Source organism: Tauraco erythrolophus, chromosome 19 (genome assembly GCF_009769465.1).
Source record: "Tauraco erythrolophus isolate bTauEry1 chromosome 19, bTauEry1.pri, whole genome shotgun sequence".
NCBI classification, from domain to species: Eukaryota; Metazoa; Chordata; class Aves; order Musophagiformes; family Musophagidae; genus Tauraco; species Tauraco erythrolophus.
Window position 1 is genome coordinate 11,160,355 of NC_141483.1, and position 13,504 is coordinate 11,173,858.

Sequence of the window (13,504 nt, forward strand, 5' to 3'; positions counted from 1 at the left end):
TTCTCTTGAAAAAAGCACTTGAGCTTTTGGAGAGGAGGTGAATTAGAAATAATGTTTTCATTCACTGTGGAATACTTTTCCTAGACAATGCGGTGAGATAGCAAGACACGCACATGTTATCATGAAAATACAGAGCAAGAGGAATTCTCCTCACAGAGTTTTCTCTCAGTAGCCAACTGGTTATGTTAGATGGAGATATCCGTTTCTCTTCTGATCCTATAAACCCTCAGCTGCCAAAAGTAGAGAGTAAAGTCAGGGTGCAAGGACTAGAAACAGTAATTTTAGTGATTTAGTAATTGCCCCATTCCAATCCAGCCAGTGCTGTACCAGGACACCAGAAAGCACCGGTTACTGGAGCTGCCATCCTTTACGTGCTGTAACAGGGGCTGTTCAGCACAGTAACAGCTTTCTTAAAAATGCACTTTGAACACTTATATTCTGCACTACCTTTCCTGCTCCTCTGCTGTTGTATTTCGCAGCTCCGTGCTGTAAAAGCCTTTTTCACCTCAGAGACACCTGTGTTTTCCCAGGAAGATGTACTGATCCCTGAGGTGTGGCTGATGCATCGCTGTGCTTAGCTTGTAAAGCAGCTTGGGGTCCTGTGGGATACAGGGTGCTTTGTATGTGTCAGTTGTGATTCAGTGAAACTTGCTTCCATCTGAACCTACTGTATCAATCAGAGAAGCAACGTAATTAATTATGACTGGGCTGCACAAAAGTTGCGCACACCAGAAGCGGGAGTCCTGGAGTTGCTCGTGCTGATGGTAGGCATGAAGATGAACAAGATGAATAGTGACATTGCCATGAACTGTGCCTGACTGCTGTCTTCTCCTGCCATCCATCATCATCACCACATGTTGAGCGGGTAGGGGAAGCGGTTCACAAAAGAAGGGTCAGAGCAGTGAAAAACTTTCATACATCTCTATCCTCCTCTCGTCAGAAAGCGGCTTAAATTTTGTTTCAGCTGTTAGGCAGTGGATGCAGTACTTCAACACAGAAATGACAGAAGGAGCCCCCTCCCCTCGGAAAAGAGAGGTTAATTTGTCAAGCCATGTAAAGCATTTTAATTACAATTCGTATAACATGTATAAATAAATATTACATTCTTTCAGTCTACAATGCATACTAGGCATATCTTGTTAAAACGTCCATCTATGTTACTGGGTGGCAGGATTGATTTTGTCCAAGTAAAAAAACCAAACTACTGAGTTAAGAAAAAAAAAAAAAAAGAAATACATGGTAAAGACAGGACAATGCAAGTGCTTCTGGCTAACAGTCAGGACATAATACTGCTTTCCAAAAGGCTGGATATACCATCTTCCTTTCGATTACAAAAGGTTTTGGATGACAGTGGTTTCCTCATTGTATAGATTTTGATCTGCATCCTCCATTAGTGTAAACTGGCGCTGAGTCAACACAGTTCTGCCAGTTCACACAACGAATCTGCGACTCTATTTGTATTTGCTTTAGATTTATTACTGGTTTTGCATTTGTTTATTCAAAACATCAGCTTTATAATCTAATCTAAAATTTTCAGTCTTAGCTGGTCCAATGGCAAAAAAATTCTATAAAATAGCTCCGGATGTTTCTTGATCTTGCTTCAGCAATATTTCCCTCCCTTCCAACAGTCTGTCCAGAGGCCAGCTCTCCCAGCACAGGGAAATAAAAGTCTGGGGACAATCGGTGTCTTTCTATCCATTCTTCTTCTAGCTTTCAGAGCTTGATGAGAGCTGGTGACATTGGAATAAACAGAAAATTACAGAACAAAATTATGAATTCATGGACCTGGCAAAAATCCAAAATCCAAGCTGTACATATTTGGCCTGTGACGGTCTCAGTTCCAGGTACACTTAAAATGCACCAGTGGGGCACTCCCATCGGCTGTCACTTCTAAAAGCTAACATAAACCAGCACCTTCTTCCCTTGGTGAAACATGGGAACTTTGGTTGTGGAAATTCAAAAGAATCAACTAACTACACAATCCAAACCTGAACGTAAAATGAATACTTCTTCCAAAGAGAACATATTTCTAGCTAGGGTGAAACAATGGAGGCTTAGGCTTTCAGAAGAGACACCACATGGAAATTACTAGTCAATACTTATCCCCTGAATTCTTTAAATGACAGGAGATTATTTATAGCTCACTTAGAAACAGAATGTTCTTGGTCCACTGTGAACTTAGTGAATTGAAAATTTTCCCCTTTTTAAGATATTTAAAAGGAAGAAATACAAGAGGGAAAATGGTTGTGTTTCAACTTACAAGACATACAGAAAAGTAAAAATAAAAATATCAGGTAATTTCTTCTTCCTTCATATGTAATGCCAAAGACACATCTTCACTTTAAATGAAGGAATAAAAAGAAAAAGCTTAAGAACAATCTAAAAAGTCTCCTTGTGGGTCATATGTCCATAACTGTGATGTTTTATTAGACATACAGACAAGTTATTGTTTGTCTCTTGCCTATTCTTTTCATGCTCTTGTATTCTCTCTTTTTTTTTTTTTTTACAAATATTTTTGGTACTTTGAAACATTACTATCGTTACTATTTGGATGACCCATAAAACAAATTTTCACAACCTCATCTTGCCCAGTTCATCAAACTGGTCATACTATTTCCTTGTCCCTTTCTGCTATTTATATTTCACTTTCTAAATCCATGAGTAGCAGGATGACCACTGGAAAAACAAAACAAAGTGAAAAAAAAAAACAAAACGAACCATGGACAGTTTGGCAAATTTCTTTCCCTGATTATAAAAACTGCCTCATCATTTCTCCTGGTGATTCCTTCCCCTCCCCTTCTTCTGTCCCAATATATACTGTAGAACTGAAGGCATCAAGGTGTGGTTAAACCCAAAAAAACAGCAAGGAGCTACACTTTGTCTTTGAACTTCTCCATGTAGTTTCGTATCTCTTTGGAGTCCCCGAGGTCCATATCCTGGCACACCCACTTAATGTCATCGTCATTGCTACTTAGGATTGAGTTGACAGTAGGACAACCATCGTCAGGTGGGATGGTAGTGAACGTCGTGAATTTTACCCGCTTCCGTTTAGATGTTGGTGAATGTAAAGGTTCAGATTTCTGTTCCTTTCCAAGCTTGCCCCCTGAGTCAGCACACCTGTGAACTTGGCTCTGAATGTTCTTCTGAGCACTGCCATTGAGGAGCTGGTTGCTCTCCTCACAACCTGAGCCTCGGTCAATAATAGTTGTGTGCTCATCCTGCTGAGGTGATGCATCTGCTGTGTTCTCCAGCAGTTCTGCTTCATTTCCCAGCCAGACCCAGTCATGGGAATGGGTCATGGTGGTCTGTCCTTCCACCAGAACTTGCTTGTGACGGTACTTCAGTGCAAATGTTGCACAGTTTATTAGGAAGACTAGAATTGCCAGGCAGAAGACCCCTAGCAGAGCATACATCCCGATCTCCAAATCGCTAAGGCCCCGAGGTGTCTGCACCAGGTCATTTTCCTCCATGCCAGCATTGCCTTTTGGGAGGTCTACTTGAGCAGGGAAGTTGGTGAAGTCTATAGGAATGTTCTGCAGCTGACTGTCGTCTGAGAGTTTGCCACCATCCAGCCTACTGTTTTTAATTACTTTATTTTTTATTACAGATTTTGCTGTGGTGCTGACTTTCCTGATAGCGCCTTCTTCTCGCTCTGCTGAAGAGCCACCATAATATCGCCCATCCTGGCCATATCGTTCCTGATCTGACGCTTTGTGCCGCCTGTCGCTAGCGTGGTTTTCAATCTCATCAGCATCATAATCTCCACCTGTATCGGAGTCTGCATCATTCTGGCCAAATTTGACTTTGATGTTGCCATTCCCCACAGCCAGGACACTTTTCCTCTTGGACTTCTGGCAGGCTTCAGAAATCATCATGTCCACCTTGATCAACGTGCCCTGACCTTCACCTTCTGCTGTCACAACTGGCCACTTCAAGGCAGCGTTCTGGTGGATCGAGACAACAGCTTCATCTAATGATACAGCAGAGAGGGAGAAGTCCTTAGAGTCATAAATGTCCAGCGGAGTAACAGAGCTGTCACTGAACTGAATCCAGGTGCTTACTACAGCTTCCTGAAAGGAGAGGGATATGGTTAAAGACAGGGTCTTAAATAAAACAGCTCAACCCATTGCAGCTCATCAATCTCCCAGCTCTGAACGGCAGCTGGAGGAAATGGAAGACAATGGCTCTGCACTGCACTTAAAGCAAACCAAGCTTCAACTGATGGGGTAGAAAATTGTTCACATTTTTCACTAAAGGTTCCACTGTTATCCTTCCTGCAAACGTTTTGCAAAAGAACACATAAAATAATTGATATGAGATGTCCGTAATACCAGAGTACCCATTAACAAGCTACAATTTGCATGATTTATAAAGAAAGTCACTCCTGTCATACAAAAGCTGAAAGAAACAAAACAGAAAAATTACTAGAGGCACTCGACAGAACACTTATTTTCCTCATGTTCCCCATGCACAGGTGTCACGGGGAGCTGTCAAATTAAACAAGGCCTAAATATCTTAGCAGGAAAAAGGAGCTACCACAGTATCTTGGAAATGGTTGGAGCAGAAGATTCACCTGAAAGAAAAAGATTCACGGAACAATTGCCACTTTGCTGGAGAAAGGTTTGTTTTAAGTAAAACATGCTTTATCCTTGACATAATTAAAAAGTCCACTGCATTTCTGTGTCAAGGAGAGGAGGATGGGGACTCTGGTACAATCTCTGTGATAAAAATACAAATTGCCTGGATTTAATTGGACTGTCTTTGTTCTCTGCAGGTAGCACTGTTAGAAGTCATCACTAGAAGCAAACACAAAGCTAGAGGTCAGCTCTTTGCCACTTGAAATCCCATCCAGATGATACAGATATTTACTTCTCCATGTCTCAGTAGCTTTCTTTGCAGGAGATTTCTTTATTTTTTCATTTGCTCTATGTCTTGCCTGTTTAGCCAGCAGACGTGCAGGCAGATTGCCGGAGTGCAACTTCACACAAAACTAAAGTTCTTTTCTTCTCAGACTTAAACTGCAGATGGCCCTAATAACTTTACACTTGGGTACATCAGAACAACTGGGCTGAAAATCACCACTGGGGAAAAACATTGCCACCCTGTTATCGTCCAGTCATAATACAAATTTACAGCCTAATATGGTTTTCAATTGACTACAATTTGTTACGCTATGGCTGTAAACAAAGGGAATTGCTACCCTTCTAGTTAAATTTAAAGCTTTTCAATGAAAGCAGCAAGGGGCATTTAGCTGTGCAGAAGGTTGGACTATAACGAATATTTGATTTCCAAAGCGCTATCAGCAAGTTCTTGAGGGACTGAAAGAAGAAAAATAAGTTGTGGCACAACAGGAAAGAAGGCAAAGTTCTTGGTGATTCAAACCCATTTCAAACAGCTGAAATGGAGCCAGGGTAGCTCAGATGCTGGGAAGGGTGAACTGCATAAGGAAATTAAAACAGCTGATATTTCTTTAGAGAAACAACCCTGAAATGGCTGAACAGACAGAAGTATAAAGCTGCAGGGCACAGCTTAAATTTATATAATAGAAATCTATAGTAGAGCAAACCCAGTCGTGGGAAAGTGAAGGATTTTTTTTTTCTAATGGATATGTGTAGAGGGAAAAAGATGCATCTCCTCTGGCAGTTAAAACACCCTGTTGCCTTCCTTCTCCCTAAACCAGGAGGACAGCCTCACGTAGCCTCATGTACCACTGGGGTGGTGTGTAAGATACATTTACTTTTCATCAACCTATGGAAGGCAAACCCACCATTATCATTTCAGGCATGTATCACAACTGGCTTGACATCGTCTGCCAGTGTTGCTCTCTTTTGGAAAGCAGAATGAGAAAATAAGTGCAGAATTTTGTACAGTTAAGGTTAGAAATTATGAGGTCTGTGCCTCCTCCCAGCTCCACTGGGGCCTTCCATTGTTCCACATCTCCACAAAATGATGTACATTACTAAATCCTTCGTGCATTCCTTAACAGACAAACACAGCATACTTAGTGTTGCAGAGCCCCGGATCTGATTATGGCCCTTACTATGCAAGTAGGTTTTACTGGAGGTAGAACAGCACCTCTGAGGGATCTGGGGTTTTTGTCCAGACACTGGAGAGGAACACATATAAGGAGCCATATATTCTTCTTTCCTATCTCCCTCAAGATATCCACATCCTTGTTTGGTTTTCTTATCTTGTCTCTTTTCTGCTTAAACAGCCTTTCAGGTTAAGAGGTAGCCAGCATGGAAAAACTGAGCCCAAATGGCTAGAATGTGACTAAGTGGTGAGCAGCTTCAAAATAACTTTCATTCTTTATGCTATTTCTCCACTATTCTGCATTCCTGGTTTTAAGCAGAGAGAGAAAAATGAAATGGCAGTCAGCTGAAATTTGCAGGCACACATGTGATTTACTATAGATAACAGAGGTGTGCAATAGCTTAGTCATTATTTTCAACCAGCATTGAGGTTTTTTATTTCTAAGAGACCTTTTTTTCATAGGAAGAACCAATTTTTTTCACAGCACAACACAACACAACATTGTCATGCTTATGTACAGACAGTATTAATTAAAAGCAAAGAAAACAAATGAAAGAAAGAGGGATAGAATCTCAAATCTTGCCAAAGTATATTATATCAGCCCAAATATTCTATTTGGCAAGAGATCATCTCCTCTTATTCACATCGTTAAAGGAAAGCTGAAGGCGGAGGAAGGAAGTGAATTTCCCAAATGATTATAAATTCCGAAAAGCTAAAAAGAAAGAAAGAAAGAAAAAAGAAATGATTTAGTACCATGTCCTTCAAAGAGCTGTTTCTGCAAATCCTATGTACTGCATCAATAAATCCCCTTCGAATCTCTGACAAGGTCTTCCAATTACTATCAGCAGATGAAGATGGATTGGAGCCTTCTTACCTGCAAAGTTGCTGCCCCTAGTCGGGTGCCCTCAACGCTGAGGTGACAAATGCTTGTGTTCTTTAATTATCAAGCATAAACAAATAGTTTGAGAAATTATCTGGCTCTCCAGGCTTTCTTTCCTCCACTTTTCCTCTCTCTTTCACATATGCACGCACACACACACTCTCAGTTCTACTCCCAGAACAAATGAACCACAACTGCACGTTAGTGCCAGCATCTCTTGGGAACAGGATGACTTACATGGTGACCGTGATGATGTGAAGTGAGTCGGATAACGTACATTAGATCATGGTAATGACAGCAAAATCCAGTACAGAGGACAGAAAAGTAACTGCTTCCCACAACCACTGCTGATTATCGAATATCATGTTTGCCTTAAGCATATAAAAAACTTTACCAAGACACATTTTGTCTACATTTTCCATTACGCCTTTGCTGTTCTCTTCCTCCATTCCAGGCATAACTACATGCCAGATCAGCAAGTTCGCCAGTTCTTCTTGATCTGCAGTTCCACAACCTTTTCTGGCCTTGAATTACATTGCTGCTTATCAGTCCAAAGATGCCGCTTGATAAATCTTGGTTAAATTTACATTTGGCTTTTTGTTAGTAGTTTTGTCTCGCTTGTTATCCACTTGTTATATTTAGGTGGGTAAAACAAAGGCCAAATTACAGAAGTAACATGACACTAATGGAAACCAACAGTCCCCGAGGAGCTCTGTATTGCTTGACCTGGAATACTTCAAATCCTGCTGTGTGAGTCACCACAAACACTACTGTTTGCTGGCTACGTCTGGTCCACCTAGATAAAACAAGGAGGCTCACACTCCAAAAGGCAACCTGAATGCAGGAAGCAGAGCTGGTTTGGAAGCTCAGTAGAAAGCCCATCATACAGAGATCTAATGAATCCCACTGTGCTGGGACTCATGTGAGTTGCCTGTGAAAATCTGGGAGCCACAGTGATGATTATTTTGTCCTCTAAAGCATCATGCAGCATTTGAAAGTCTGCTTATCTTGGGATGTTCCACTGAGCCCATCTGCAGCATCACAGTCAGTGATTACAAAGTGTCCTTCGCTACCTCCTCAATAAAGCTGGGGTCGGCGTGATACCAGAGCATGCTATCTTGTATTCTTCAAGCAAAAAATAGGGGAGTAAAGGATGTAGGATTGGTTGCATTTTAGAGATTTCTGCTGCTTAGAAACACAGATGTGAGGACTGATCAGTATATTTGATTTTATTCCATGCCCAGAATAAAGAGTCCTTTTAATGCTCTTCATTCACTAAAGCACAAATAAAAGTATTTGTGAATAAGCCCTCAATTGCTGGGGTCAGCTGCAATTGTCCTGGAGTGAGGCAGGACACCAAAGGAAAGAAATGGATGTCTGGATGGCTCTGCAGAAAACAAATACATCCCTCTCTCAAATAAAGGCAAGGGAATACTGTTCTCAGCAGCTTCTATTAGACCAGCTCTGATTGTTTTATCTGGGGACTTGAATGCTGAAATGGGTTTCCCTAGCAATTTTATCACATGAAATATCAAAGTATCACACGTGCATTTATTTTTAAGCCTGTGGCTTGTGTAGTAAAAATTGGGCTTGATCATTATGCTGTGGAAACGAAAGGCAGCCAAGACTCAGATCTTAATTCAAACCATGCATTCCCCTACTGTGTATTTCTTTCTCTCGTTTTTGTCCAATCTGCTAATGTGACATTCCTTTCCAGTGGGAATTCGCTTGTATTTGCAAGGGAAGAATTCAGATCCTTATCTAACAATACATCCTTTCTCCTTTTCCCATGCTGCTTAATTTCTTTGTCATACTTGTGAGCCATTAGATTGCTCTGTCAGTTTAAAAAAGATATGAACACAACTTAAGTGTAATTTATACTGCCAGAATGAGATAATGAATCCGCACCATAAAAATACTCCTAATATCTGTTACTTAACTGTGAGATGTCAGTGAACTCCCAGAACTAGTCTGCAGGAAGGACGTAAGCTGAAACAGGACGGTGTCGTGTCAGCCCAAAATGCAGGGACGTGCAAGCGACCCCAGCTTGTCACCCTGACTCAGGTGGTGCTCAGCACCCTCACCTCCTATCGGAGTGAGAAGTGACATCTGGGAGGACACTCCCTAAGGTTACAGATGACCTCACAGGGTTGGGTATTGTCACTGATGTCAACAAGAGCTGCACACGTGAAAGAGAAGAGCTTGGCCTTTAGAAAGCACTAACATTGCTCTTTTTTCCCCTAAGAAATGTCAGCAGTTTTCCAGTAGCACTGAGAGATGTATTAATACACACAGCTGTTTATTAAAGGTTTTCCTTTTTCTTTCTTTCATTTTATCCACTCTTCCATTTCAGTTCATTAGACCACATGCAACACCATACAGTGATGAAAAAACGATGATTTGACCGTGAGTTCCCTGCAGAGCCAGCTGAAATTTAAAAGTCCTTGAAGCTCACTCTGATCAGAAAACACTTAAACACTGTAGGTTTTCTTTTATTTACATTTTGGAGAAGCATTTAAGATGACAGTGTTGATTTTAACAAGCATCAGCAAGCCAAATGGAACAGCTTCTCTACCTGAGCAGATGGGCACTAAAAATAGACTGCTCACAGCTACAGTTTCCAAATTTTCAGAAGATATTTCAACTTTGATATTTAAAAGTTGGACAACCTGCATTTATTTTTAGGCATCTAAATCATTGATCCACTTTTCAGTGCCAATGAGCTCCCCACTGATTTTAAAAAAAAAGGAAGTATGGGCTCAGCATCCTTCAGGGTTACCTCAGGTAAACAGTTGCCCAACTATAGATAAAGATATCTAACTTAAGGCATCCAAGATAAAAAAATTCAGCGTATCCTCTTTAGATTGCTGAGTATTTGGAGAAACTGCCAACTTTTCAGGACTTGGTGTTTTGGCTGCTTTGTGTTACTTACGCAGACACGGCGCAGCCATTATAATCAAGGAACTAATCTAGTCATTATTTTCATTGAAAGAAAGTCACAGTAAAAATACTAAATTAGTTCCTATGATATTGAAAGGTGTGTAATAGCACATTCTATATAATGCTTTATGCCTTCCATTGCACTACACAGATGTACTGCTTAATCTGCTAGGGACAATATTGTGCCCGCCAGGGTACCAATTACTCAAGGACATTTGCTAATCTATGTTGAAGCTTGGCTATTGAAGGTGCTAAAGTGGAGCCAAGGAAAACATTTGACTAAGAACACATGGACTGTTTTTTCCATATAACAATGCTGAGACATTCACAATCATTCTGGAGAAAAATAAAACCTTCAGCTATCTTAACTGTTATTTTGTTTTTCAGTTGCATCGTGAGTTATTTGAGCCTTTTTAAACTTGTTTGAGAGGAAAAGACACTTAAATAATGAAGTCCTTGCAACATTCAAGTATATGCTTAGATCTGGGCTGCCTCCTTGAAAAAAAACCCTCTTTCAAAATGGCTTGATTTTCAGAAAACACTCAGTACCTCCCTTCTGAAATTTCAGCTCAGTAAGGATCTCAGCTGGTATACTCCAAATCATGAGTCACTTCTTGCAAAATTTAGCCCCAAGCATTCCTACATCTGCATTAATTCTTCCAAGGGCAAGTGACTTAAATGTTACATCTTCCATTCAAACCTCAAATGAAAGGAAAAGATGTCTGTGACTCTGCAGGCCTCTTCTATGCTAAGAATATTTCCTTCAATGTATTTTCTAGTGTGAAATCTATTCCTGTCTTATTTTTTTGGTGATGCAAATGCAAAGTCCCTAAGGTCTCTTTTCAACAGCCCTTCCTTGGGCAAGCCCTGTCTGTAGGCTAAGGAAGAGTCAGGCCTGAGGACAGGTGAGTAGCTTACAGTGAAGCAGGAAGTGAATAGCACAGAGTGTGGAATGACCTCGAGCCTCTGACATGAGAGCACTGCCAAAGTGCCCCTGTAACTAGGGATGGTGCTCAGGTTCCACAGTGGCCTGGCATGGCCAGGATCAGGAGGGCAAACACTCAGAGAGCTTGAGCAGGAACTGACTCTCATAAATTCTCCAAAGTGAGGAGTGATGTTCCCAGCAAAGCCTTCAGTTGGGAAGCAGGCAGGACACTTCTCTTTCTCCTGGTGAAGAGGAGGTGGTGGGAAGACAAGCAGAGGCAATGGGGGTGGCCAGGCTCCAGACTGGAGGAGCTGGGAGGAGAGGCAGAGACAGAAGTGGGATTCCACAAGAACATGCTGCCCTGTGCTTGCAGGAAACTGGGACAGAAGACGTCATGCATAGGAGTGAGAAAAACTGACTAATTTGGGATTGCTACTAAGCAACCAGATTTCCTTGGGCGTTCCAGATACCGGTGTAGAGAAGGTTTTCCACTGCCTTCTAATAGAGTCTAGGTTCTGTTTTGTTTTTTTTCTCCAGATGGAGTCTGGAGAAGAAACAACAAATTTTAAACTTTTACTGAGAAAAAGATGCTTGATCTGCTTTTGTCTCCTGTTTCACAGCTGGCATCTTCAGTGAGCACGATGCCATAGTGCTATCTGTAGGCCCAGGAAGAGGACAGTAGGGGCAGCAGCATCCCACGCTGCCCAGCAGCACCACAAGCAGAAGGCATTGCTCAGAAAGGAAGTCTGATATGCCCAGTCACTTCTGTATCACAAACGTGCCACTCTGAGGAAACTGAAATTGTCTCACAAAAGAACATCCGCTTCAACAAAATATTGCACTAAAATCGTTCCATAACACAGATGCTGGGAAAAAACAGTTTCAAAACAAACCATGTTTACACATTTTTACTCTTTTGCATTATTTCATAGCTTGCAAATTGTAGCGATATATAATGACACGTCATATCGTATTGCCATGACATAATGCAATAGGAGATGTCACGTTGTGCACTACTGAGATGCCCTGTCATAATATGCCATAACCTGATGTTGATAAGTATCTCTGCATATTCAAGAGAGGTCATCTATGAATCTGAGAAGCTGGCAATATATCTGTGCAACTTTTCCAGATTTACAAGCTCTTTTATCTGCAACCAAAGCCAGGATTCTTCCAATGCTTCAGGACAAAGGTGCCCTGTCCTACATAACAGAATAGGGTAAGGCATCTTTTAGCTTTTGCTTTTACAGCCTTTGTTTGAAGACAATGTCAGACATGGTTTCTAAGCCCTGGAGAAGGGTATAAATGGGTTAATTACGTAAGATTCTTATGTTTACAGGATGCAGTAAATGGAACAGATGGGCAGCATGTCCTTCTAGTTTGGACATTTTCCTGTCACTAAGTTATAAAACAATCTAAATTATTTTTATGTTCCAGAAAATTAGGTAGCAATAATCATGAAAATGGGCCATAAAACCTGACTTGAGATCTCTCCCTATCTATGTGAGATGAAATACAGTTTCTGTGAGAGGAGTAGCTGTGGACAGAGATAATTGCATGGTCCCCAGTCCCACTCTACAAATCAACTGACTGAGAGAGCAATGAACATACAGCTTGTTCCACTGCTACTGACCCTTGCTTTTAATCTGTTCCAGAGCAACTGTTTGCCTCGATCTGGTGGTATTCTCCAATCTTCTTTTCCATGTGGGTTGTGACCTGAAACACGCTGCTTGAAAGACTCCCTTTACAGAGAGGGAAATTTGCTGGTTTAAATTAAGTAGGATCAGCACATGAACTGAATGATGAACCCCCCAAAATCCATCTGAAAAATAAAAGGAGAGGAGTCTGGCAGTCTGCGGTGACTCCAGGAGGGAAAAGAAATGTATTTGGCTATCTTCTGCCTCTACTTTATAGCTCTTCAAAATACTAAATTGTTGTGACATGCAGAGCTTTGTGCTCTCTGGCATGGAAAACCAGAGCATACTCATAGAGCACACAAGGATCACTGTCCAGACTGCCTGTGTTGTGAAAATAACAAATAATGTTGCATCATTTAAAGAAAGGGTATTAAAAATGTAAATAATATAAACTTCAGTGTACTCAGAACTTTTACTGCAGATTAAGTTCATATTTGAAGGGAAGAAATGAGAAGACAATTCCTGAGTATCTCTGGAGGAAAGCAATTGACACGGACATGTGCTACACCTATATTTCAAAGTGTAACTTCTAAACTTGTTATGAATTATCATCTGTACTTCACATTGATAAAACACTGCACCATCCCAAAAGGCAACAGCAGTACATATGGAGTGTACACTACCTGCTTAGGAGTATGAAGCAGCTCTTGGGCAACGGTTGTAGCCACAATAGCCCGACTACTTGCTGCGCTTGGCTGAAGAAAGAGTGAAAGCCCAGCCACCAGCTGGACTCCAAGGTCTGTTATGGTCACTTTGTCATCTAGCACAGTCACTGTCTTCTCTGCCAGGATGGAGTCAGACAGGGGAGATAAAACCTTTGGAGAAATACAAAAGAATCAACTTAGGCTGATCAATTAAAATAAACTTTCTTAAGGTCATCATCCCTTCTCGTCTCCAAAGCTTCATGCATAGAAAAGAAATGGCAGAGCACACTGAAAAGGCAGTCTGATTTCATTAGCGGGGCCAGAAAAACATTCAGCAGAGAGGATACGGCTGAGAATGTTGCATCCAATCCTGAGAGCTATACTG

At 41.2% G+C, this 13,504-nt stretch overlaps 1 protein-coding gene across 1 annotated transcript in view; it reads right to left on the reverse strand.

Annotated features, from left to right (window-relative positions):
- Positions 1 to 2,870: 2,870 nt before the first annotated feature.
- Positions 2,871 to 13,504, reverse strand: part of TMEM132C (transmembrane protein 132C) — a 153,634-nt gene continuing 143,000 nt past the window's right edge. The window contains exons 8-9 of the mRNA XM_086623736.1: positions 13,099 to 13,290; positions 2,871 to 4,070 (exon numbers count right to left, since the gene is read on the reverse strand). Of these exons, the coding sequence (XP_086479862.1) occupies positions 2,871 to 4,070; positions 13,099 to 13,290 (1,392 nt within the window). The remainder of the gene's footprint in view (positions 4,071 to 13,098; positions 13,291 to 13,504) is intronic.